Raw genomic sequence first — 26,514 nt, 5'->3', positions numbered from 1 at the left:
CTCATCAGAAATTTTTCTTTTTCTTCTTCTATGAGATTGTAAATGTCAATAACAATAACATCAATAACTTATCTAACATATACACATGGGGATGTAGCTCAGATGGTAGAGCGCTCGCTTAGCATGCGAGAGGTACGGGGATCGATACCCCGCATCTCCATAATAATTTTACTAATCGTCATAAAAATATATATATATATATTTTTTAAATACCTCTCAAAATTGACCTTTTGAATAATATATTATGTTTCCCTTTTATCTTTTAGCATGAAATTAAAGCCTATTTCTTATTAAATACCCCACAATTTTGTTCCAAGAGATAATAAGTCTAGGAAGAAAAAAAAATCATTATAGAAGTAATCAACCTTTTTTTGTTTAATGCAGCAAATATATATTTAATCATATTTTAATTATTTACCTTCTTATCATTTGGTACAAATTCTGTGGCTATTTCCTTTTGAAATTACCCCACTATTTTGTTCCGATTCTACTTTTTTTCCTTGTTTTCTCAGCAGCACACAAGTTAAAAAAAAAGAAAAATCTACTTACCAAATTGATAAAAGAAAAAAAATAAAGATAGCAAGGGATTGATAGGATTTTGATGGAGGAGTCGAACAAAGCTCTCTATTTCTTCATTAAAAAAAAAAAAAAGCCTTTTATAAACAACCCTTATAAATCTTTCAACATCATAAACAACCCTTATTTATTTATAGAAATAGGTGGACACTTTCCAAGAATCATATACCCACTCAAGGGTTCATGCATATTTTCTTTTAAGCAAAATAAAATTTATTTTATTATATTTTATATATTAAAAATAATATTATCAAAAATACCAAGATATCAAGATTCAAGTTGCTTTAGGCACTCATCTTAGTGTGGTGAGGCCCTCATCAAAATAAAAATAATAAAAATATAATTGAGCAAAAAAATCAAATATTAAAATAAATTTTGACTTCATATGATTTCACATTCAAATTATCATCACTTATTTTATAAAATTACATTCATTTAATCATCTATAGAACATTAAAGTGTTAATTTATCATAGTCTAATAATAAAATAATAAAACAAAATAATATCAAAATTAATATTATTTAAATTTATAGTAAATAATAATAATTTATAATTCTAACAAGGGTTAAGATTCATTTTAGCTATGTTGTTTTGGTCATTGACCACTTAAAGCCTTATAGTTTACTCATGTTTAAAATAACTCATACATTTAAAAAAAAAACATATCATATAAGTTTCTCTCATCAAGTTTGAGTTAATAAACATTAGAGTCTACTTACGTGATATGTTAACTCATAATAAACTATTAATATAATGACACATGTAATTTAAATTTTAAAAAAGATTAAGATTCATCCTGTGAAGGATGAGAAAGCAATGGAAGCTAAGCAATGGACGAAGGCGGAGAGGCTAGAGGAAGAGGTAAGAGAGAGCTAAACCATCATGTTATAGGCATGACAAGTGGGGGGGCAGGAGAGGATGAAGTGGGAAGCGATAGAAATGAAGATGCCAAGGAGGAGGAAGAAGGACTAGGAGACCATTGCATGCATAGCGACTAGTTGACGCACAATCACCCGAGGGAGGACTGGAAGCTCTTGAGCTTGTTGTTAGCGTGGGAGAGACTATATGTGTATGACGCTTTGCTAGATAATAGCAACTCGGTACTGTTATTGGTGGTTACTTCAACAATGATGTCTCCTCTTGTCATTGATAGTGGCCTCAATTTTTTTTAAATTTAAATTATATATATCATTATATTAGTGATTTTTTAAACTATAACATATGTTAACTTAGATTTGACAAAAGAGACTTAAAAATTACATGGATTATCTTAAATATAAATAAATTATAGGAACTTAAGTGGTTCATGATCAAAATTATATGAATTAAAATGAAACATTGACCCTTCTAACAATATAATAAGGAGGAGAGATGAAAAAAGAAAAAAATGATATATAGTTTGGAATTTGGAAGCAATACCACGAGGAAATAGACGAATTAACAAGGGGCAAGCTACGTTGTGAGTCAGAAAGATGTTGTATGGGAGAAGAAGGCCTATTATGATGAGGTACTTCAATTTTTGGGCAATGTCTTATTGAAGTTGATCACACAACCCACTTACTTAGCCTATTCTCACATCATTTAGGTGCCTAGACATGCACCTAGTAACTTCATTGATTAAGAATAATATTTTGAAATAATCTTAAGGTGTTCCTTAAGAATATCACTTTTAACACATGATAAAATTAGATATCCAATGTGCAACTATGTTATCATCTCTTGAGATATAAGTAAATATTATAAAATTACTACAATAAGCCTGATCTAAGATGTTTATAATAACATAAATTAAGATGTCGAGGAGGAGAACTAGAGATCCTTGCACAATTAATAAATTCAAGAGTTTTCGATCAGATCAAAATATTGTCGAGTCTAAGGTCTTTTAGTGCTTTAAGGTTTTCTATATTGTTTTAACATCCTAATGCATTATCGCTTTCACCTGACCCACAATCTATTAACTGATGACATAATTGTTAATTATAGATGCATTATAAGTCAATTAGATTAGTGATAGTACATATGACATGTTATATAATTTTTTAATTTCTTTTGATTATTATTATGATATTTTCTCATTTTATATTGGATGATGAATATATATTATGATGTCCTTGGATATATACAATGAGAATTGAATCATGATAAAATCATGATAATGAAACCAATTCATCTTTAAATACACATCCTAAATATTTTCGGTTATAAGTTATTTGAGAAGGACTCCGAGATAATTAGACATACCGATGTGCTATATACTCATCCATACAATAAAGGTAGTTGGTCTTATAATTGTTTGTGTATGGACATTAGGAATATAGTATAAGTACTCATTAGGAATGAGTTTACTAAATGATCTACTTATGGAATACTCGATAATTAAATATACCTTATCGTTTAGATAGCGATTCAATAATCCTAATTATATATTAAGTCCTTATACATGAAACACCAACAATGTCTTGTTTAAGTACTCCATGATACCAGACTTATAGGTCTGAAAGTTCCGAATCTAGTACATATAGTTATTGAGAATGACAAATAACCTTATAAAGATAATTGAGTATTAGTATATGATAATCTATTCTTGGTATGATGAGAGAAATATCTCATGTGTTATCACTTAGGCAAATCCCTAGTTAAGGTTAATCGGATAATCCGATAAACGTGAGATTCAAATTAAGAGAGAAGTTTTTCGAAGAAATCCGATTAAAATGAGACTTAAATGAATTTCTTATGGGCTTGACAACATATATGATATTTAAGATATTAGATAGATGAGAAACTATAGATATACAATAATTGAGGGTAAACAAGTCCAATAGATTAGATCCCTATGTATCATATGAGGACTATAGCATAGTGGCATAGTATGTTCATAAGTTGAGTAAATTATTATAAATATAATATTTTATTGAATTAGAAAAAGTTATGAGTCAAAATGAGTTCTAACATATGCAACTCATAGCCAGCTCAGTATTTAGCCTAGAGGGCCACACATAGTAGACAACGCGACAAATAAAGGATCAAATATGGAATATCTGATAAGCTCTTGCTTTAATCGATCCTTGGGAGAGACTCAATAGAGCTTAGAATAATTATTGAATGAAAATCCAATATCCATTGAGTTATGAATAATTGAATTGAGATACAATACCTAACAAGAAAGATCCATTAGGGTTAGTTAAAGAAGGCTTTCTATAAATATTAGTCGAGACTAAACGGGTTAGAGGCTATACTTTATAACCGACAACCTCGTATCTCCTCCTCTTATTTCTTCCTTTAACCAACTACCCTTTCTCTGGTGTGAGAAGACAATAAGAGAGATTGATCCCTCCTTGTGTGCTACCGTGTGGTGGTGCGAGATCGCGAGGAAAAAATGTACTATGCGAGGAGGTGTATTGTTGTTGCGTTCATCATGTGGATCACTGCTAGAGATGAGTTTACAAGAACTTCTTCGTTCACAAACTAGGACCTGTGATATTAGGGGATATAGGAGTTCCGATATATGAGAATATCTCGCACCTTTTATGCAGTTTTTTGTTTCACGAGTTTTACTCTCCCGATCATATAACAACGATCTAATAAAATTATTTTAGGAAACTAGTTTTTGTTTTTATCTTCGCTGCAAATGTTCATGTTACTTGAGATTTCCCAATAATAATTTCACTATGTCATGATAATCATATTATAAATCTTTATGATAATTTTTAAATAGAAGGTATAAGATAACAAATTTAATTTATTTTTTTTATAAGAATTTACCTTTTTTTCTTATTTAAAAAAATAGTTTAGAAGAAAGAAAAGAAAATGACTGTAGAAGCACTCAATCTTTGGTTTTTCTTAATGCAGAAAAATATTTAATCATATTTTTAATTTATTTGTAATTTTATCATTTCGCACAAATTCATACATATTTCTTTTATAAAATACCCTGCAATAATAGTCCTTTTTAATAATACATTTCCTTTTTTTAATCATTTAACACAATGATTGCTCTTTTTTAATAATTCATTTTGTAGAAATTCAGGCCTTTTTTTATAAAAATATCTCATAATTTCATTCTAAGTTTTTTTTAAAGTAAATAATAAAGACTGGATTTGAACCTAAAACTTTGCGATGACACCTTAGAATCTTATCTTTGGATGATCACGGGCCATTAAACATTGCTCTTGCCAATTTATCTTATTTCTTTATAGGAATTTATGGAGAAGAGTTAGGTGTGAGTGATTGATGCATCTTTTTACTGGTCAATACAATCTTTTATTTAATGTAAATTTTTATGACATGTATTTTTAAGTATATTTTCTAACACCTCTTTACCATAAGAGTTGCGGTGGTCCCACGTCTCTCTGATAAGCAAGATGGGTGGCGAACGTGGGTACCGTATAAGCCAGTCATCGTTCATGGCTCTCGCCATCCCACGGAGAATATTATCCAAGCAATTTCTTAAAGCCTACAATAGTGCACGAATCTTACAGTCTCCCCACGAAATCCCTATCCCTTCGAAATCCATTAATCATATTGATTCTTCTTTGTTAATAGTTAAAACAATAAACCAAGATACCTGGCCGTTCGTTTACCCGAATTGTTTACCGGTCACTTCAGTGGACAGACTGCTGGATCCCACGTGGGATCCGCTACGGCACAGGAAGGCCGCTCAGGATTCGCTCTACGGGGCAGATTCGACGGCCGATCTAGTCGAATTCGGACTACCCTCCGGACACTACATGCTCATCTCTACGCCTCCATGATCTAACGGTTTATATTAGCCCATGAGACATCAAATCTCGTGTGGCCTTTGATGCTGACCTCGATGGACGCCCAGGATTCGCTCTACGGGCAGATTCGACTACTCGCCGCTCACCAACGCTCTCCCTCTTCTTATCATTTCTACCCCCCGTGATCTAACGGTTCGTATTAGTTCATGAGACATCAAATTTCGTGTAACCATTGTGGCATTTTGGTGATTCTGATTTGGAAGGATGAGCATTTACTTTAACCCGAGCGTTAATTGGTCTCGCTCACGGCGGAGGGCTTCTCTACGCTCGTCGCACGAGGTAGGCGTTGGCGAGGGCGGCGAAGGGGATCACGAGCGATTCGAGTGTAAAACCCTAACCCTCGATCTGTACGAATCGCTTTGGACCATTCGAGTGGAGCAAGAGATGTTGGAGGAGTCCTCTGTAGTTCTGTGAGGATTTCGATTCGCCATGGTGCTCGGGAAGCTCACTATCGTTATCGGAGCGGGTATGGTACTCTCTCTCACCCGCGGAATATAGGGTTTGATGTTATTTCCAAGGGATTAATCCTAGGGTTTTGGTTATAGGATCGAATGGGATATTGATATACTTTTATCTTCACCTTCTTTGTTTTGTCGAAGAGTTTCACAGTGCTGTTATCGTTATCGTGAGGAATTTTACATTGGCAAGTTGATTTTGGTTCTCTGTAATATGTGATAGCCTTTGCAATTGCGTTGTAGAGTTCTTGATCGAACACTTGGCAATAGTGCGTTTAAAAGTGCATTATTAGGTCCTTTCTAACTGAAAAATTGGCAATAGAGCACTTGAAATTGCATTGATGGATGATAAAGGCGGCATAAACTCTTAGAGATCTTCTATCAAAGTATTTTCTGTTTCTCTGAAGTTCGAGTAAGAAAGAAAATCTCCAAAAGAAGAATAAGAGAGATGGAAAAAGGAAATAACTAATTAATTAATACAAGCCATAGTCTATAGGACTTAAAACTTACCATGTATTCTGTAAATCAATATAATTTACCAGATAGAGTAGCAATTGGAACCACTCTGTTAATTTTCTGTTCTTTTTTCTTGGAAGGAAGGTTTGTTTGCAAGTTAATATTGCTAGAAATTCTTTTCTTATTAATTTCAGTCCTACTTGTGCTAATAGCTTAGCTTTGTGGTTTAAATACCTAGATTTTGCTTTCTAAAAGATGATCTCAAGATAAACTACCATTGGTTTGTGTGCTTTGCATGTGTGGATAGAAAATACTTTCTTTTTCTTCTCTTATGTTTTTTTCCTGCTTCTGATGTTTTCTCCGTAGCTTTCTTCCAATCTCTTATCTTCAACTTTCTATCTTTTGCAAAATCCTGTCAACTACTTTTTTCTGTATTGCAAAATTTGCAGCATATTTGGGGCCTAACGTAGACTAGGGCAACATTTACTCACCTATCAAGCTACCTTGACTCACATCAATGTTCAAAAGTGTACAGTCATTACTTCTAATTCCATTGTATAAATTATCACTCTATTTTACCTCTTTGCTTCCATTGCACATGATATGTAGGTGTTATTAATTTAATTCTTGGAGCAGAGATTTTTTTACTACACTGAAAAGAAGACATAAGAAAGTTTTTAGGAAATTGTCCAATTTTCTTTGGTTTGTTCTATTATTATGAACTAATTTGAACTGATTGTCTTGCAGGTATAATTGGGTCTGTGCTCACTAAGGATGGTGGTCTACCTGATATTACACACCTTTTTTCTGGTGCTTTCAGGGTATCTTTCCTAAAAGTCATTGTATTTGCTTATTATTGACAAATCAATATTTGCCATTGTCTATCATGATTTATTTTTATGTTTTGTTAAGCGATTAATGGGAACCAATTAGCTATTCCTTTACTAATGATCAAAATACTAATTGTGCAGATTGTCACAAAGCACCTACAACAAGAAAAAGACAACTCTCAGTCCTCTAGCAAACCTCAAACTGATTCTCTGTTAGCTCAGGTTAGTGTGTCACCCTTGTAATTCTCTGTTAGCTCAGGTTACTAATTTTAAAGGATGTTGTCCAAATGACCATGACTGCTTGTTTCTTTTTTGTAACTACTGTTTTCAGTCCTTTATGAGGATACAGTCATGTTGATGGTATTTTAATATTTGCAGGTTAATACTCTTCGGCATGAGCTGCAACTGTTGGCATCATCAAGATCTGTTACAATCGTGACTGGTGGAAAATCAGGTTCGAGATATTCTTCCCTGTCCATCATAAACTGTCGCTTGTTCGAGTGTGATATTAGTAAGAGGATTTTAACATGGATATGTAGTTTCATGTTGATCATTCCTTTAAAATTAGTATAAGGTAGACTGCACTGTATGAATGCTTTATGTATCATGTGGTTTTGACTTTTGTGAGAGAACAGTGTTAAATTCTGACATATTGTTCATTTTTTGCTTCTAGTATTTAGCAAAAGTCACCAATTTGGCATCATCTAAGCTTGGAATTCAATTTTTCCAGACACAAACACCTTTAAGATTGAAAAATCTTCAAGTTCCTAGTGTAATCCTCAGTTACATGCCTTCTTGAATTTTTAAATGGTTACCTTCCACCTCAAATTTGGGAAACTAGAGGCACCAAGTTTGCTTGGAACCTCATCTAGTCTTAAATGGAACAAGGCTGCTACAAGTCTTTCAATATTTCTTTTGAGTGGAATTCTATGAAGACTTATATTAATTGTTTAATCATTAAAAATGATAGCTTTCTATCCTGTTGTTGTATGGCCTTGAGCTTGGATTACAATTACCAGACCGATATTGTTTTCTAATTGGTTTGCATACCAGAGTATCAGGTGTCATACTGGCTGGGACTAAACCAGTGAAAAGAAAAGAAAGAATAGAAGGTAACAAAATTGGACAAAACTGTATGAAATACAAAAAAGAAGAAGAAGGGAAGCATGCCTCTTGGCTTTCTCCTCTTTCTATTCTTTTTCCTCTCTTCCTTATCTTCCATTGCTGAAGCAATCCTCCTTTCCTCCTCATCTCTGGCTTTCAGGGCCGCATACTAGTGTTTTCGAAATAGGTAACTGAGAGATGCTTCCTGCTAATGTCTCAAAAGGAGAATTTGCAACGTGTCTCATCTTCTGTGATAACATCCATTCACAAACCTTTGATTAGGTTTGTATCAGTCTGCCAGATCCAATTACTCCAGAACTATTAGATCTCGCCATTCAAACTAAATTCAGTAGTATTACCATCCCCTTTGGCGTGGTCCAACACCCGGGCCTTGGTTAGACCAGTATTAAATGCCCAAACAGGGCAGCATACCACAAGATTGCCATCAATAGCCTCAAGTATTTGAAAATAATAAATATACACTTCAGCCCATGTGTTTTCATAGTTGCAAATAATGGATCCTCTAGGGAAAGTAGTTAGTTCCATATGGAGTGGTCTAGGCAACAATCAAAAGCCAATTGAAGGATAGATTTTCAATGCCATCCCACCTGACTCCACAATCACACCCAACTGCCTATCCACCCCAATAAAAAGATATAGTGGTAATTGAATGATTTATTAGGTTGATCGTAGTTAGAAGTTTTTACAAAATTTATTTGACGTAGAAAACCTGATAACATTGTCATTATATCTAATGAACTAAAGATCTAGGATGATGGAATAGTTTTTTGATCTAGTCCATCTGTACAAGTTGTGTATCAACATACTGAGGCCAGTTAAATTAATGATTTCCTGGCTGACTGGATCCAGTTGTCTGATACCTCTACTTAAGAAAAAAATGGGGATGATCATTTTTATCCTTTGTGAAATTGGCATGTTTTATTTTGTTAACTAAGATTCTGATGGGTTCTACTACTGAAAGCTGGCCGTTAATCTTAAATGCCTTGCTGTTACATGATTTTCTGCTGTATAATATGGTCAAGCTATTAAGCTTCCCTTTTGCTCATGGAATTTTGACAATCCTATTAATCTTTCAAATATCAACTGCAGGTTCTGGAAGATATGGTGTATCAGCTGTTATTGTCATTGGAGCTCTTGGATATGTTTTTATATGGTGGAAGGTACTCGATCATGTTCACTACCTAAGAAATTAGAGGTTTTAGCTAAAGAAAAGAATTAAACAACTGTGTTTATTGTAGTAGCAGTGATGCTTTTTCGAAGGGCGTCCATTGTAACTTGATTTTGAAGACATTTCTATAATCCATGTGTTGTAAGGGTTAAGAAATAAAAGCAAGCATAGAAGAGGATGATTGTGTGTAGTTTGATCAAACAAATGAGGTTGTGGTTTATATTGATAAATTAGAATCAAAAGGCAATGGAAGGAGGATCATTAGTAGCCCTAATAGAAAATAAAATGTATCTGAAATTGTCTATAGAATCTGAAAATGGTGATGCTTCGTAGAGCAGTTATATTGCAGATTCATAATGCCAAAGTCAAATAATCGAAATACTAACTCTAGGTTTTGATTGTTGCATATGAGATTATATGGTTGCTGTGAGACACTGATTTGCATTCAATTAAAGCCTTTTGTGAATACATTTGTTAAACAATTCAGAGATTTTAGATTATTGCTGCGTTTCACCTGAAAAACCATATGATACTTGTGCATTCATGTTTCTTGAAGCGTGAAAAGTAACATATTGAAGTACCACATAGTGAGCAAGTTGAATGTTGCTCAGGATGATTATGCTTTCTATCAGAGTTATCTGTTGTATTAATAGTGTAATCCTGTCAGTTGTCAGAGTGGTTATTATATGTGTTACAAAAGAATTTTGTAAATTTTTTAAAAATTTCCTTGTAGTGCCAGAAACTTATCTAACCTTGCAAAACTAAATGCTAATATTTGCATCTCATAGGGATGGAAACTTTCGGATATGATGTTTGTGACACGACGCGGCTTTTCTGATGCTTGCACTCGAGTAGGCAAGCAACTGGAGCTAGTTTCATCGTCTATTACAGTATGTTATCTTTTTCGTTATTAAAGTTTATTCTTGACTTGATTCTTGAACATCGATATAATATTTCTTAATCACTGCTTTCTCATTCCTACTTGCTTTAAGTTAAGAAAGTTGTGAAGAGGATTGGTCTTTCTCCTTAATCAAATAATTCAGTGCAACAAAATGAAATTCCCTTCTGTTGTCCAACATATTCAGGGACAAATTTGAGCCCTCATGGCATGTGCAGAATATATATAACATATACTTTATCTAAAGGTGACAAATTTTCGCCTGGAACCTGTTAAAACACAAAAATAAGTTGCACTTGGGTGAGTGATCTTGAGACTCAAAGTCAATTTAGGTTCCAGTCATCAAAAACTAAATGGAACTTTAGTGTAGCAAGGTTGGTTTGCACTATAAAGCGAGAAATTACTTGGTGCGTTTTTTTTTTTTTTTTTTTGAGCCAAGTTGTTTCAGTTCAAATTACCTTTTCAACTGTGGGATTGGATTGGAAGTATAGCTAAGTATAACCAAGGTAATGAAAAGTTCTAGAATCATGATCTTGAAGGTTCTTTAGTCTCTATACTAAGTGCATAAAATAGGTGATATTTTTCCTTCATAGTACTTCTCTCCAATCCCCTGGGCGGACAACTTTCGATCATGGAGATCATTTTGACATTGTTGATCCTTGCCACAATCACCATGGCACAAAGAGGTTGAACCCGAGAGCAATCCTTATGTGGGTTTTTAGTTGGCTTGTCCTAGTCACATGTTCTTTTTCTTTTTTAAAATTTCCGATATAACTTTGTCCATATTGTTGGTTGCTATCTTAAATAGAGTTTGTAGTCATATTTTTTAGTTGCATTTTTCATAAATTCATTCTGTTTTGGTTATTGATAGTAGTTAGAGTCGAGGTTTGCCATTTCGAGTACCGGATGCGTCTTTGGGATTTGTTGAGTTGGTACTTACCAATCTACCGGTGTACCAACACATTGTCACGTCTTTAGCTGTAATTGCCTAAGGTATGTGACACACAAGTGATATGTGTCCGCAAGGGTCAGCCTAGACCTTGTGCATTCCATAAATGACCTGCACAATGAAGAAAAGGTTAGAAAGGTGAACGTGTAGGTAATTTGTCGTCGTTGCACACGAAAATGGCAAGATAAGTGGGATCCAAAGTAACACAAAGCAATCAACATTTATTAGGCCCGAAAGGAGAAAACGGTTTGAATTAGCGCACACAAAAGGGGTTTCGAAGGTAGATGCAGGCCAAATATTCACCTAGCACTTTCGTTGAACAGAAAATGAGCACACAAAAGATGTTGCATCACCCGTCAAACACCTACCCAAAACCCCATCCGCCCTGGTGCCACTTGGGGGATTCCAAGGTGCTGAGATGTTAGATATGTCACACCACTAGGCTGTCAGCTAGAAATCAGCTCGTGACACGTGAGACCAGTGTAGTTTTGAGCCATTTTTTCCTTCTCGTGGAGCCGCACAGCTAGAAACGCTTCTGATTTTTACATGATGAAAATAGGAAACAAAAACATAAAAACACTGACAACAAACAAAAATGGGGTTGACTATAGTGTTTTCTCTCCCGTACAATTTGCCATAAAGAAAACACTGAAAACACAAAGAAAACAGCTGAAAATAAAAGCCTAAAACCGTCATGGACAAGCGACGAACACCTTGTCTGCATTGTTGGTTGCTATCTTTGCTATCTTAAATAGAGTTTATAGTCATATTTTTTTGTTGAATTTTTTATAAATTCATTCTGTTTTGGTTATTGATAGTAGTTAGAGGCCTAGAGCATTGTTGTCTTTTTTTTAATCACTTTTGCAATCCAATATTGAGAACTTTTAAAAGATGAGCTCTTAAAACCCAACTTTGCTTCAACTATTTTTATTAAACTGCATATTTTATTTCAAGACATGTTCTTTGATGATAATCTTTGACTCAAGCATAATGAAGCTACAACAATTCTCCACCAGCCCAAATATTTTTGAGTTCTCTATACTGTTTCTTTCTTGCCATTAGTGGTTTTTTTATTATCAAATGATCGTCATATTATCTTTTTTCCCTTTTACCAAGTCTTTGAGTTGTAATTTGAATTTACTCTTTATTTTTATTGCTATTACTATTGTTGTTCTTTCATACCTGAACCACAGCAATCACCAAAAAAATATTAAAAGAAAACAGAAAGCTTCTCATCCTTTTAATTTTTCTTCTTCTCTTGTCTTAATTTCATGGTCTGCTGATTTTCAGACAGCCAAGAAACAACTATCTTCAAGGATTGACCTCGTAGATAGTAATGTGGAGGAATGTAAGGAGATTGCTGCTGCTACCAAATTTGAGGTGAGGCTCTACATTTCTGTAATTGTTTTTTGTTATCCTTTGAAATGCATTGACCAAACTGTATGATTTTGTTTCTAAATGCACATGTAGGTCTCACAGCTTCATGGGGATTTAAGTTTGTTCCATGCTGAAGTTGAATCCGTTCACCGTGCTGTCCAGACTCTGGTGATTTGTGTTGAATTTGCATTTATCAACTCTATAACTATCTGACACTAGAAGAAAATAAGGCTTCTATAAGAGTATATGCTGATTCCAATCTTTATTGTGCATCAGGAGACAAAGATTGGTCGAATAGAAGGAAGTCAGGTAATATAATTTTTTTTCTCTGTTTCATCTGTTTGTTTTTCATTTGTAATTTTGATTGTCACTGTTAGTAAACTCCATGTTAGGACTTTGCAACCAGGGGAGTCTATCACCTTTGTCAGTTTGTTGAGAAATTGGAAGGGGCCAAAAGTAGGGAACTTATTCAGGCAAGCCAAATTTGGTTACTCTTATTTGCTTTCATTGTTTGTTATTTGTCACTCTTTAGCCTGGCATCTTCCGGAATTAACTATAATTGAGTTTGGCAATGGCATTTATTTTACCTGGTTGATTTTCTTTTTTACCATATTGATTAGTAATTCATACACAAGTGCCAATTGGCTTCTTAAAGAAAGATTGGCAACAAAAGGAAGATACAATGATTCAGAAGTTGAACTTTCTTTTAATTCTTGAATGACCACTTTATATGATTATCATAATCTGTCAGTAGTTTTTTCATTGGTGACTCGTGTCAGCTTGGCTTCTCCTCATATCTCCTGACCACATGCCAGGATGCTAGTGTATCATGTGCATGCTCCCCTCCCAAGTTGCTTTTAGTTGAAGTATTAATTTCAGTAATGATTTTGGACAAACCCTTCAATTTGCAGGATTCACCATCCAGTTCTCAGCGATTACTTGAACCTCCACAAACTTCTCTGGTGGTGACAAGGGTGGGCTTCTTACTGTGTTTTTTGGATTGTGTTTTATTTTTTGCCTATTCGTATTTACTAATGCACAGTTATCTCAAGACAGACAAGTTCATTACCACCTTTACCAGTAGAATCACCTTCATCATCAGCATCAGCATCAGCATCAGCATCACCATCCATTGCTATTGAGAGTCCCAGGGTGAGCATTTTGGGAATTAACCTTTGACTTTTGTGAATTCTCGAACATATAACAATATGGTGTCTATATTTTATTAAACTTGTGGCTCTCAGGTTCTGCGATCATCAACTGCTGTATCGGCTTCAGGCCTAAAGGTTTGCGAATTCTGTGTTGTTCTTGATTCGCCTATCTTTCCTTTTCGTAAAATTCTTAAGAGGGAAGATCGCTGTGATTTAGATCTGGTTATATATTCAGGTGGTTTTGCACTGTTTGTTTTGTATAGAATGGCCTTGTACTTAATTCTTTAATAAAGCATATAGTGTAGTGGTATTGGTAATTTGTGATATAAGCCCAATAACTAGATGCAGCCTTTATGGTCCAGAATGGCACTAACTAAAAGGTACAAGTTATTTCTGGTTTCTTTAGCAAAATGCAAAAAAAATTCCAGGTTGTGATCAGCCATTTCAGTGTTTTGAACTTGATTTCTAATTGGAACTAGCAGGCACTGATCCTGGTCAATAATTTTATTTCATCAGGCAGAACTAAAGACTCCGCCTTTGTGTCCTTCTAAGTTGATATCTGTAACTGTATTATCAATCCCATTTCCTGCATATTGATTTGTTTTTTCTATCAAGAGAAATGGTCATATAAGCAGTCCAAGTTGACTGTGCTCATGTTAACATTATGTGGATAAGTGATCTACGTACCTTATCCTCTGATGTTTATTTTTTCAGGAGCTGCAGGAGATTTCAAATGCAACTAGACTGGGAAGCTTCAAATCAAATATGACATCAGGAAGTACCTCTAAAGTTTCAAACAGTACTACCGAAGAACCAAACAGCACCGCTCCGAATTCCAGTTGGTCCATGTGGAAGTCTACGGACGAACCAAACAGTACTGCACCAAGTTCTACTCGGTCTTTGTGGAAGCTGGCAAGCATTGGTATTCTTTCAAGAACCCGCAGTGGTGCGACCTGATGATTGGCCATGTATCTTGGTTCCCCAAATAACTCCCGCATGTTTCGGGATGATGATGATATTTACTACACATGTTAAAGAATTGTAGTGCTTTAAATATCATAATCCAAACCGGGCACCAAAATTTTTGTAGTGTATAGATTTTTTGCAAGTAATTTGTTAAGAAACTCTTCTCTTTAAGTGGATTTTATATTAAAAGAGAACATTATGTTCACAAAGGCTTTGAGTGGCTCCATACCAAATCAGATATCTATGACTTTGTTATCTCTCTTGTTTAATTATTGTGTGAGTAGTTATCGTAAGTTTTTTTTTGGGCACGATATGTTACTTATGAGGTGAATCCAAAGGTTTTGATATATTATTTGTCACACATGAAGCTAGTTTTATTTATTATTTGATATATATGAACATGGATTGTATAAGCAGGTATACACTGACCCTGGCTATCATAAAACTACAACCAAAGTAATCGAGCTACAAGCAATATTATAAATACACAAAAATCAATTTACTACATGATAATAAACAAATTGAGAATATTGGGATTTTATGGCTTGATGCTTTCTGGTTTTTTGTTTTTCCTCCTTTTTTTCGGTTTTTTTTTTTCCAATTTCGATATTGCAATGCAAGTTCGAAGTGGAGAAGCAAACCGCTAGAAGACGACTCACGTGCCCTCCATGTGCTCAACCCAACGAAAGCACGAGGGCCAGCCGATCTGTCGACCAGAGGCCGCTCAGCGAGCTAGCTGAGTCGCTAACTCGGTGAGCCAACCCGGGTCCGCTTCGCTGATCTCCCCCGCGCCCCGTACGCGGGAAATCCTTTTATTTACTTCTATTTACACTCGTAGCCTCTACCGAAGCTTCGGCTATGGCGGCCATGGCCGAGGACGCAAAGCCCTTACCTCCTTCCTCCGTCCCTCCCCGAAGGCGAGGAGGACGGCATATACGGGCTCCTCATGCCCCTGCAGTGACAGCTAGAGTTCATCGAGATCCAGGAGCAACGCTGTCTTCGGTGCACCAGCAATCGAGATCTCCTTAAGCCTTCCACCGCCGCTCCTCCGCATCGTCGACGTCTCCCACCTCGGCCAATCCGAGAACCCCGATGTCAACGTCAGTGCTCCGAAACCCTTCTTAGCACCTTGAACACTCCATATTTTCTGTTAAATTGCTTCATTTCTTCTTGTTTGCCTTGTATAGCGTTCGAGAACATCCTATGATATTTTGATTATGGATAAGTTTCGTTACCTCTTGGAGTAGTATTATATTATAACTTGTTAGATCCTTCTGTTTTTAGGGTTTGATAGAAAATTAGAAGAGCTTGCTGGTTTCAAGGATGCTGTTCTCTTTCGGCAGGGGTAAATTAGGTTCTCAGTTGCTAATTAGGGATTAAAGGAATACTAGGGGAGGTTTAACATTTGCGACATTTCCTTCTTCGTGGTAACATAATATTACAGTTTCGATTCTTAGAAGGTTGTGAACTATCGTAAAATTTTCTTAATTAGAGTATGTAGATGCAGAGAGGATTCTTTTTAACCTCCTGTTTTTTGTGAAATCTAGGAAGTTCTTGACCCCAATGCTTCTGAGCCCTAGCTATTATATGTGAATTATATAATCGATATGTAAAACAAGAGAAGGCCGAACACTGCATTGACTTTCAAGATAGGAAGTATTCATCATTAGTTTTCATGGAAGATTCAAGGCTGTCATCCTGATACCACCCCCTAAAGATGGTGATAAGATCCTAGCCAAGTAAAATTAAGGGAAGAGAGGGCTTCTTATGTTTTTCTTTTACACTTTAGTCTCCACGATTGCGGAGAAAAATATTCAAGTTTAAAAATACTGCTCATGTTAAAAATGTTACTTCTTTTCTTTTTTGTGTTTGTATATATAATGTTCAGGTGAAGATACATGTACACATATAAGTTTATGTTCAATTGCTTTCTTTTAATCAACATTTGCTCATCCACTGTCAAAAATTTATTTTTATGGTATAAATTATGAAATTTTGGAAAACCTGGAGCTCCTTTTTGTCATCCATCTCAACCCATCTTGACAAGAAACAGTTTAACACAATTCTGTGGCCAAAGCATGCTTAGGAAAAGTTGGAATTCTTTGTTTGGTCCACCAGAACAAAATGGATACTTATCTCTAGACTCTGTCCAATCTTGTGTAGTTGTCTTTTGATAACCACTGTATATGGTCTGTCAAGAATCAGCCTGTATATTGAACATGTCCTTTGCCTTCCATCTACCAACTATTGTGCGGCTTAAAGAAAAGGAAGGAAGGTTATTTTACATACTAGTAGAGTCTGACAGAAGCCAGATCTGAGTCCTACCTTCTAGATACTTATCTAGCATGCTTAGGAAAAGTTGGAATTCTTTGTTTGGTCTACCAGAACAAAATGGATACTTATCTCTAGACTCTGCCCAATCTTGTGTAGTTGTCTTTTGATAACCACTGTATATGGTCTGTCAAGAATCAGCTTGTATATTGAGCATGTCCTTTGCCTTCCATCTATCAACTATTGTGCGGCTTAAAGAAACGGAAGGAAGGTTATTTTACATACTGGTAGAGTCTGACAGAAGCCAGATCTGAGTCCTACCTTCTATGATGATCATTCACAGTGGGAGAGAATGATTACTCAAAATATACAAGATGTTATTATGCAATAAGGTTACATGAAATTTCACTCTGTTTCAGGCAACTCAGCTGTAACAATGTAAACGGAGCCTATTGTTTTCCCTCACAACTACTGCTTACAGCATCATCTTATTACTTCTAGTAGGACCATCAGTAGTAAAACAAGTCGAATGAGCTACCTGATAACTACATCCAGTTGCAGTGAACCTTCTTTGTTGCACCTACTAATAGTTCCCCCAGTCCTCATCAATTCGCTCGAGCTTGAATCGTTCTTGAACATACGCAATGAAGTTTGCAGCTTTCCTATCTACCTCACTGTTGGTATCTATACTGTTGGCTGCATCATTATAGCTACCCGAGTTGCCTATTCCTTCCTTTTTGACCAAGGAAGAAGCCTTTGGCTTGGTTGATGGCATGACAGACTGATCTTGCACGAGGTAACCCAGCGAGGCAGTTGGGGTAGTTGGAGTAGGGATGATCTTATTAGCATATTGCACTGAGGGCTTTGGTGCTCTATAGAAGGATATGAACTTACCTTTGGACACTCTACGCTTGCGGCCAGACTCCATTTCCTGATTAAGCACTTATTTTTCTTTCTTTTTGAAGGTATTCTAACTAAGCTCTTCGCTTGGTTGCTTGTATCTTCTGTAGCACTATTTATAATAGCATCTGTGTTGTAAAAAGTTCCTGATAAGGTGGACAGTCAGATACACCATATCTTTCCTGATTAAAATATATTGTGCAAAAGAAAAGGAAGGGTAAAATATCTACTACCGAAGAAGAATATGCAGTTCCTATAGCAGATGGAGGAGTCATATTTTAGCTGAAGTGTACATGATTTTGTTGCACGATAATGTTGCAAACTCTGTTGAATTGGTTGCTGAGTGACAGCAAGTGCTCTATGTTCTTGGAAAGCGATTGGAAGGCACTACAACTTGCTTGTCTCACTTTTATGTGTTGTGCTACCTATACTGATATTATTGTGACCATCTGTATCCATACGTTTGGTAGTTTTGATTATAACTGCTTTAACGAGGATATCTTCTGCTAATCAGTCATCTACTTTGCTTTAGTTTTGAGTATTATTGCTTTAATGAGGATATCTTCTGCTAATCATTCATCTACTTTGCTTCATTATTGGTGAATCTTATTTATCCTGGGTCCCAAAGATTTAAGTGAGGATCCCCAACTGATAAGATTGATGTCCGTTTCCTGTAGAATAATTCAGTAAAGAGAAGGACCACATCTTTTTAATTTTGGACAGACCAATGATCCTTTCGCACCAAGACAAGTGAATAACCTGAGAATCATTCCAAAACTTTATCCACTCTTGCTTTTTATTTGCTTTATTGCTTGATATATTGCAGGAGGTTGTCTTGAGACTTCTAGTATCATGTTTCTTTGTCATGAAAAAGTTTCCACCATTTATTGTAGTCCGATAAGATAATTATGAGCTATTTGCTACACTTTTTAATCTTGATGACCGAGAGATATATGTCCATTGAATTTGCTTTTGATGTGTAAAGGTTGAATCTTTTTTACGATGATGAGGCCTTCCACTTCGCCTCCCAAATGTTTGGATTATTTCGAACTGATTCTAATACTTCTCAGATTTTTTGCAGGAATCAGAAAAATGAGGCTGTTCCTACCGATCACCATGCCACTTGGTTATTGTAGGCAAGCGCCAATATAAATCTTGTTGTTCTTCCTTAATGTTCCTTGGAGACATTGTCTAGTCTTCTTAATGGAAGTGGGTCAAGTCGTTTTTCTTTGTCCCAAAGCATCGACTTCCAATCCCACTTCAGCTAGTGGATTGATAGTCATGGTCAACGGAATCCGACCTTTAGGACTGAGACATGATCGATGTCTCAAGCTCAGCTTGTCGGAAATATAAGATTATTTGTGACATGAACCGACACTACCGCCATGTGGATGCAACCTCCAGCATGGTCATGCCAAGAGTGCAAGACTTCCACGCCATGGCCCGATCACAATGACTATCAACTGAGGTACCGAACTCATTCTTATCCCTTTGTCCGATCGATCCATCCAAATATGCTTTGTTGATGTAGATGAAGCCAAGTCACAACTCTTTGATTTCTTCGAGTTTTTACAATGGCTTGTCAATCTTTCCAACACTTAATGACAACAAAGTGATCTTTGAGGGATCATATGATACCGCACTGTTGTCGTCTTGGCTACCGGGGGAGGCTGCTTCTAATTGCAGCTCGTTTGCTGGCTTATCATCCGTCTCTTTTCTTGTTTCAGAACGCACGCGAGCTGCTACGATGACGAGAGGAATCGACGAGTCTACTTCTCTTTTCCTTGAGGTAGAGCTCTTTATTCCAAGTATTTGCTAAACTGACGTAATTAATAGCTCAAATTTTGTTCTTCTGACATTGCTAGCATCGGATACTAAGTTCTATTTTCCTATTTCTTCTTAGAAAAAAGAAAAATTCTTCGAGAAATGTCCGCAACACTTTTATTCCTTCTCGTTGGAATGATAGATCTGTGTTATTTGCATCCTTTTTGGTAAGAAATGCCTCGACGAAGAAAGACCATAGCATGGCCGAGATAAGAATCTATACTGGATATGGTGGTAAGAGATAAGCAGGCTAATATATACACGCCAAAGCCAAATAATATCTCACAATAGCTGAGAAATAAACTTCTGAGACGATGTCAGATTAAACATGGAAGCATAAATAAACTCACTGGTCTGATCCAACATATTACACATATATAGGTTAAAAATCGTTGCTTTAGCCGGTGTAGATGTGGACGCCGATGGCGATGAGGAAGATGGTGATGAGGGCGAAATAGATGATGGCGTGGACGAGTATGGAGATGCCGCTGGTGTGGAAGTTGCCGAACTCCACCACCCTCCCGCTCTTCCCTGGTATCTGGAACAGCAGCCCCGGCGACAGCAGCACGAACAGCACCACGGCTATCACCACCGGCCCCCAATCCGCCATCCTCTCTCTCTCTCTCTCCTTATTAATCTATCTCACACCACTGTGTCTGTAGGGAAGAAGGCCTCGGAGGAGAGGAAGGAGCAAGCGAAAGGGGAGGAGAAAGTAGGGGAGATGGAGAGGGGCACTTCGCCAGGCAGTGGTTGGGCGGTTGTCGAGAACAACGTGCTCTTCTGGCTTCCGCTACAGGTGGCGGCAGAAGCGTGCGTCAGTGGCTGTAGCACTGTAACGTATCCTTCTTTCCTGTGTCCTTTCCGTTTGATTTTCGACTTACGACGCTGAGAGGACAAGGCGAGGACGGAGCCATGTGACAATGATGTTTGCTTGTCCACATCCTGTGGTGGAGCTCATCCTCTTCGTCTTTCGTGATGAGCATCCGATCAATCTAATCGAAGGATGTCGGCAGTCATTTATCAATCTACGTTTCATGTTCTTTCAAGCAACACCGAAGTATTTAATAACACTCATTTGAATTTTTGAATCTTTACTTCATTATAATGTCAGTAATTGACTTCATTCGACAAGAGAAGAATGATATGAGTTACTATTAGAATCTGGATGTACGAATGGATGTTTGAAACCTTGAGAAAACATAGATGAAGACAAGCAGTATTCAGCTTAATTTTAAGCATTTAATTTGGTGAAACCATTGTTAAAATTGATTTCATAGGTCTCGTTCGATATGGGGCTTCCCATCTCCGTCAGGCTTTTGCAGGAAGGGTAGCACAAAGTCAAGCTCAAGGAGGTGGAAGGAGACGTTCTCTCCAAAATTGGCCAGGTATCCTCTGTCTTGAATCATTCGAGTACCACCTGTTTTAGCCTTGCTAGTAACATCCATTGCTTCATCTCATAATCCTTCTGCACATGTAAGTTTTATTTATGTAACATTATATATCTCTTTTTATAATTATCGACACACATTACTTATTAAGGAGTAAGGTTCGCTGTACCGTATCATACCGGCGTTTCGACCCGGGCTCGGTACGGTACGATACCGGTATACCGAGCGGTATGTCCTGGTGTATCAAATATTTTTTTATTTTTGCACTGTAGCAGTGCTACAGTATACTGCTGTAGCACTGTAGTGGTATCGGACGGTCCGTGTACCGATAACCTGTCGGACCGGTATGTACCGTCCGGTATGGGCGGTATGTTTCGATACAACTGACCTTGTTAAGGAGTACTCATTTTTCTTTCATATCTTTCTCATTAAGAAGCCTGACATGTAGTTTCATATCATTCTTTTGATGCAAATTTATTTGCAGCAGAAAGATTGAGTTTGCTGGTCCGCAAACTAGATTATTCAACTAAGCCCATGACTTTTCACATATTGTGAACACTCGCTAGCATGTATCACTTGTTTCTTTCATGTAATACCCAGACAATTCAAGAACTTTTTTCTCAAAAGGGGTTCCGACAGACTTATTAGCAGATCTTTTCTTTTTAATGCAGAACCTACTTGCAATTACGATATTAAGATTGCTAACAAAATGACTATATTGTTTAGCTGATTCCATAATCTCCACATATTGTACACCATTATCAAGTAATACTTCCTCTAGCCCACCATTTGCACTAATTTATGGTATACAACAGAAGCAGGTTGACATTCTTGTTTGAGTATATCAGTTCAATTTTTACAAGCAGAGATTGATGGAAAATTTGGGCTTGATATTATGGAGTTACTGGTAAAGGAAATGTCATTGCTTATGGATTAATGGCATCAAAAGTCACATATTTTACTCATTTATGACTTAGGACAAATTGGACGAAATAACAGAATAAGAGAAGAATTGGGTTGGCATGTTCCAGATTTTGAATCAGATTGATCTCTGTATAAGCACATTGATGTTATTCGGCACACCAGGTTAATTGAATAGCATTTCTTGAGCAAGGGCTTTGGGCCTTTTGTATGATGGTTACACTCTCAGTAAATCAATCAAAACTTCGAGGAACTATATACCATCTACTTAAATGAATGGTATTCCTGCTTAAGGCTTAAGTTGTATGTCTAACATCATTACAAAAATCTTGAGTTAGTCAATTTCTTGGCAATGTAAATTTTCATGTCATCTCAAAGAGGGTACAGAAATCTGAGGTGATTTCTTGGAACATATCTGTCATTCTTATGCTAGTTATGTCAATAATTAAGAAAGACCTAGTAAGTATGAAGGAAGATTTTTTTTTTCCCTTTGTGGTCTTCAGAATTATAAGAAGCAAGAATGTAACTTCGAAACTGCAGGTGTTAGACTGCTCATTCCATATTTGTAAGAGGAAGGAGATGGCTTTATTGTTAGTATGTCTGATACTATTTCCTACTTCTCTCATTAAATTGACTGAAGAAAGCCTGTACTGATAAAGAATTGAAATTTTGATATCTTAAGTCTAAATTCTTTGCCTACTAAAAGGGGACTTTAAGTGATGAAAGATCGTAACTACAGGATATATGCTCCCATATTTTTTGATTTCTAGTCATTGATATGGAAATGACTACCATCTTAAGGTCTTTCGATTATCATTCAGATATTGTTTTGGCAATTTTTTTGTTGCCTTGGTTTAGTATTCCAGTTTCTAAATTTGTGATTCTATAAAAACATCCAAGATGCTGATTTGCTCTTTAGAAAATCATATTAGAAAGTAATAATGCCGAGCAGTAGAAGCTATGAATAAAAGCAATGAGCAAATAACTCTTGTGCTCAGAATTGAAACAATAAAAGCAAAACCTTCTTTTCAAAATATGTTGAAAACTTTTTTTTTTTCAGAATTTGTTGATGCCTTTACGAAAAATAGAGTTTGATCTTGTGAGACAACTACAAAGATGAATGGTGAAGTTTGTCTTGTTGTTCACAAAATATATTTGTGATGAGGCTCTTGTACGAGAAAAATACATTAGTTTAAACATTTTATTAGTTGAAAAATAAACCACAATTGTTAATCCAGAAAATGCCTTACCCCAAAAGAAACCTACGGGCGAATTATATATTACTCTATGTAGTTAGACCTCTCTAGCATTCCGGCCTTTAGACTTAAAAAATTTACATTAAAATCCATATAGTTATAAAAACGAAACATTTAACCCTATTTATCCTAATGTCGTCGGTAGATATAACACGTAATAGCATGTGCATCAATGGCACAAAATTGATATATCAAAAAGTAATTTCATCGGTGGTGGCGAGCTAATTATAGATTATCCCCTATAGTTAGACCTCTTTAACATCTCGATCCGTAGACTTTAAAAAATTATATTGAAATCTTTATAGCTATGAAAGTGAAACATTTAACCCTATTTACCTTAACATCGTCGATTTTACTGACGGAAGATCATGAATGACATGAAAACGATAGTCAAAAAGGTAATTTCAATGGTGGTAGCGGACAGTGGCATCGTGGGTGGCTATTGTGGTGGTGGTCGGTGACAACGATGTGATGGTTGGCCTTGCCGATGTCGATCCAAACATCGACGAGGAGGAGGAAGAGGAGGCAGAGTGGTGAGGCATCTGCGTCGACGTTGGAGGAGGAAGAGGAGGGAGGTGAGACATCTGCATCGGTGTCCCGCCATTCTACCTCCTCTTTCTCCTCCGGTGCTGTTCTGCATCTGTGTCGACGTTAGAGGAGGAAGAGGTGGTAGATGAGGCAGAGTGGTGCAGCGTCATTTATATACGTGCTATCACGTGCTGTATCTTCTATTGGTAAAGTCGACGACGTTAGGGTAAATGAGGTTAAATGTTTTACTCTCATAATTATAAGGATTTCAATATGAATTTTTCAAGTCTAGGGATCAAGATGCTAAGGAGGTTTAACTATAGGGGTAATCTGTAATTAGTCCGCTACCACTGTTGAAATTATTTTGTTGTCTATCGTTTTTGTGTCATTCATGCACGTACTATATTTTCAATCAGTAAAGCCGATTGCGTGAGAGCAAATTGGGTTAAATATTTTACTTTCTTAACTATAAGGATTTCAATGTAAATTTTTGAAGTCCAGGGATCGGGATACTAAAGAAGTCTGACTATAGGGGGGTAATCTGTAATTAGTCTAAAACATTTATTGAACCACTGAACCAAATCTAACATTTTTTATTTGATTGGCCACTAAGTCCTCTTCTAAAACTTATTATGCCGTTACAGGAAACCAAGTCATAGATAGATATGATTGTATATAACTAGATACATGCATCATCAGATTTTTGTCGTCTTGAGATTAATAATTATCCACGTGGAGTCTTTTTTTCTATTATTTACAGTAACAAGGGAGATAAAATTCAAAGTATTTTTTATTGCACAAGCTTAAACTCTTAACTTCTGTGATTTTCTTGTAGGTTGATTGATCTTTTACATGATCAATGGCTGATTTATTAGCATTTATGACACTCGGTGAAAGTTTCCATGATCATTCTGAATTCAAAGTATTCATCCTTTTGCTTTATTTGTTGAGTGGATCCTGGTTTTAGAATGAAAGTAGGTCACTGGTGCAGTAATTTCATGCTGAAGGAAAGATGGCAATTTACAACCGTACCTGCTTCTACCAAAGATTAAAAGCATAATTTCCCGAGACTGGAAATCAACAGAAAATATCATGACTATGGTGAAGTAAATCTAAAATTGATGTTGGAAGAGTGCATTTTTTTTTTCAGTCGTGAAAAATAATTGAACTGATGGCTTTAGGCTTGAATTTATTTTGAACTGTTGCTGTCTTCATGATGTCATTAGGTTTCAAGTCTCAACTTATTGGTCTGCTAGTTTCCTAAGTGAGCTCAAGTCTGTTTTTGCTGGAGTAATGGAGGGGATGTTAAAACCATCTGAAGAATGTCCAATTTCAAATACTCGGGCTGTACCTCCATAAGTATTTGAATCAACCTCTTCAATATTAAAGCCTTCAGTGGTGACACCTCTGAATCGGATGCTAGAGTTTCCAGCTACAAGCCTTCCTCCTACTAATCTCTAAATCGTTGTGTCATCCTCTTGAAGTTGGACCGGTTGCTGAATCAGGACTTCTGGGATCCACAAGCAATTAGAGCAGTATAAGCAGCAAAAGATCAAACCATAGTTGTCAGTGTCTGGCACTTAATTTAGCACCAGATAGATCAGAGATTGTAATGTATTCTCTTAGTAGTCAACTGTATCGTAAAACTTGTGTTCAGTCTTCAACAATCTGTTGTGCTAGGGGTTCAATCTTGGTATTATGGCAAAGGTGTTCTTTTGCAACATGAACAATCAATCAAGGTTTGACTCATAAAAATAAAATATTTAATATCGAACCTTGTAGGTTTGGTTTGTGCTCACATTGGTTTTTTCTTTTTCTTCAGGAAGTGAGTTGGGTTGAAGAAAATGCAGACCCATGCTGCAAAAATGTTTGTTCTCTTCATCTCCATTTCTCAAGAAAAATGAATGAGCAGAAAAAGCAAATGGTAACAACCAAATGCCGACTGCTGAGTGCTGCTGGCAGAAAGAAGATGAGACTCTTTTTCCTTCTTCAGCAACAAGTGGGACTTGGCATGACCATCATGCCTACCCTACCAGCCAAAAAGCTGAACCAGAATTATGGTATCAAATCTGTAAAAAAAAAATATATTTTTGAAAATGGAAGAATAATGTTGCTTAAGCTTTAAGAACAGTACCATGAGTGGCCTTTTGTGTAGTCTCCAAGTCAGTAACACCATGAGGAGGTGAGAGGAAACCAAAGGCCTCCAAGCCAACAGGCGCCTATTCCTAACTAATCCAAACAGCAAATGGGTCACCCATCATTCTACCATGCCCTTCACCCCCAACTCCTTGGGTCACTACTAGTCCTAAAGTTTCAGAGCACCCATCACCACCATGTGGGGTCCACATGGAATACTTGCCAGTTTGAAACCCCTCACTCCCATCCCACCACCCTACCCTTAAAAAAAAAAAAAATAATAATAATAATAATAATAATAATAATAATAATAAAAGGGCTTTGTGCTGTGCCTGTGATCCATATTATTATTACCTTAGAAAAGGAGATAATTAAATGATGGTGTCCTCAATAAATAAAAGCAATAGTAAGCATTCGCAAACACCCACTACAGCTCTGTTAACTTTCTCTTACAGTAATAATAAGGCCACAGCTATACATTCCTAATATTATATTAAAAAAAATCCCTCCCCTAATTACAGTCATTTAATCTCTGCAATTAATGAAAATGACATATCACA

The 26,514-nt window shown here is 36.3% G+C and overlaps 3 protein-coding genes and 1 non-coding gene across 4 annotated transcripts; 3 read left to right on the top strand and 1 right to left on the bottom strand.

Annotated features, from left to right (window-relative positions):
* Positions 1-87: 87 nt before the first annotated feature.
* Positions 88-160, top strand: TRNAA-AGC (transfer RNA alanine (anticodon AGC)). The gene has a single exon. It is a non-coding gene; the product is annotated as a tRNA-Ala (tRNA).
* A 5,422-nt stretch (positions 161-5,582) lies between these two features.
* On the top strand, positions 5,583-14,939 carry LOC135606224 (uncharacterized). Its single transcript, XM_065097164.1, has 14 exons — positions 5,583-5,821; positions 7,014-7,087; positions 7,238-7,318; positions 7,475-7,550; positions 9,311-9,381; positions 10,178-10,279; positions 12,527-12,616; positions 12,707-12,781; positions 12,890-12,922; positions 13,006-13,086; positions 13,525-13,587; positions 13,670-13,765; positions 13,858-13,899; positions 14,479-14,939. Exons 1-14 carry the CDS (start codon positions 5,785-5,787, stop codon positions 14,719-14,721), a joined length of 1,164 nt encoding a protein of 387 aa, XP_064953236.1. The 5' UTR covers positions 5,583-5,784; the 3' UTR covers positions 14,722-14,939.
* A 546-nt stretch (positions 14,940-15,485) lies between these two features.
* Positions 15,486-25,948, top strand: LOC108952197 (uncharacterized). Its single transcript, XM_065097162.1, has 7 exons — positions 15,486-15,830; positions 18,983-19,369; positions 19,629-19,690; positions 20,388-20,562; positions 21,003-21,110; positions 25,045-25,557; positions 25,641-25,948. Exons 4-6 carry the CDS (start codon positions 20,447-20,449, stop codon positions 25,175-25,177), a joined length of 357 nt encoding a protein of 118 aa, XP_064953234.1. The 5' UTR covers positions 15,486-15,830; positions 18,983-19,369; positions 19,629-19,690; positions 20,388-20,446; the 3' UTR covers positions 25,178-25,557; positions 25,641-25,948.
* On the bottom strand, positions 19,984-20,335 carry LOC135606223 (uncharacterized). The gene has a single exon (XM_065097163.1). The coding sequence runs from the start codon at positions 20,333-20,335 to the stop codon at positions 20,123-20,125; it is 213 nt and encodes a 70-aa protein (XP_064953235.1). The 3' UTR covers positions 19,984-20,122.
* Positions 25,949-26,514: the final 566 nt, after the last annotated feature.

Source organism: Musa acuminata, chromosome BXJ2-2 (assembly GCF_036884655.1).
Source record: "Musa acuminata AAA Group cultivar baxijiao chromosome BXJ2-2, Cavendish_Baxijiao_AAA, whole genome shotgun sequence".
In the NCBI taxonomy this organism is placed as follows: domain Eukaryota; kingdom Viridiplantae; phylum Streptophyta; class Magnoliopsida; order Zingiberales; family Musaceae; genus Musa; species Musa acuminata.
The sequence above is the reverse complement of the archived record's forward strand: the minus strand, read 5'-3'. Positions and strand labels throughout refer to the sequence as shown.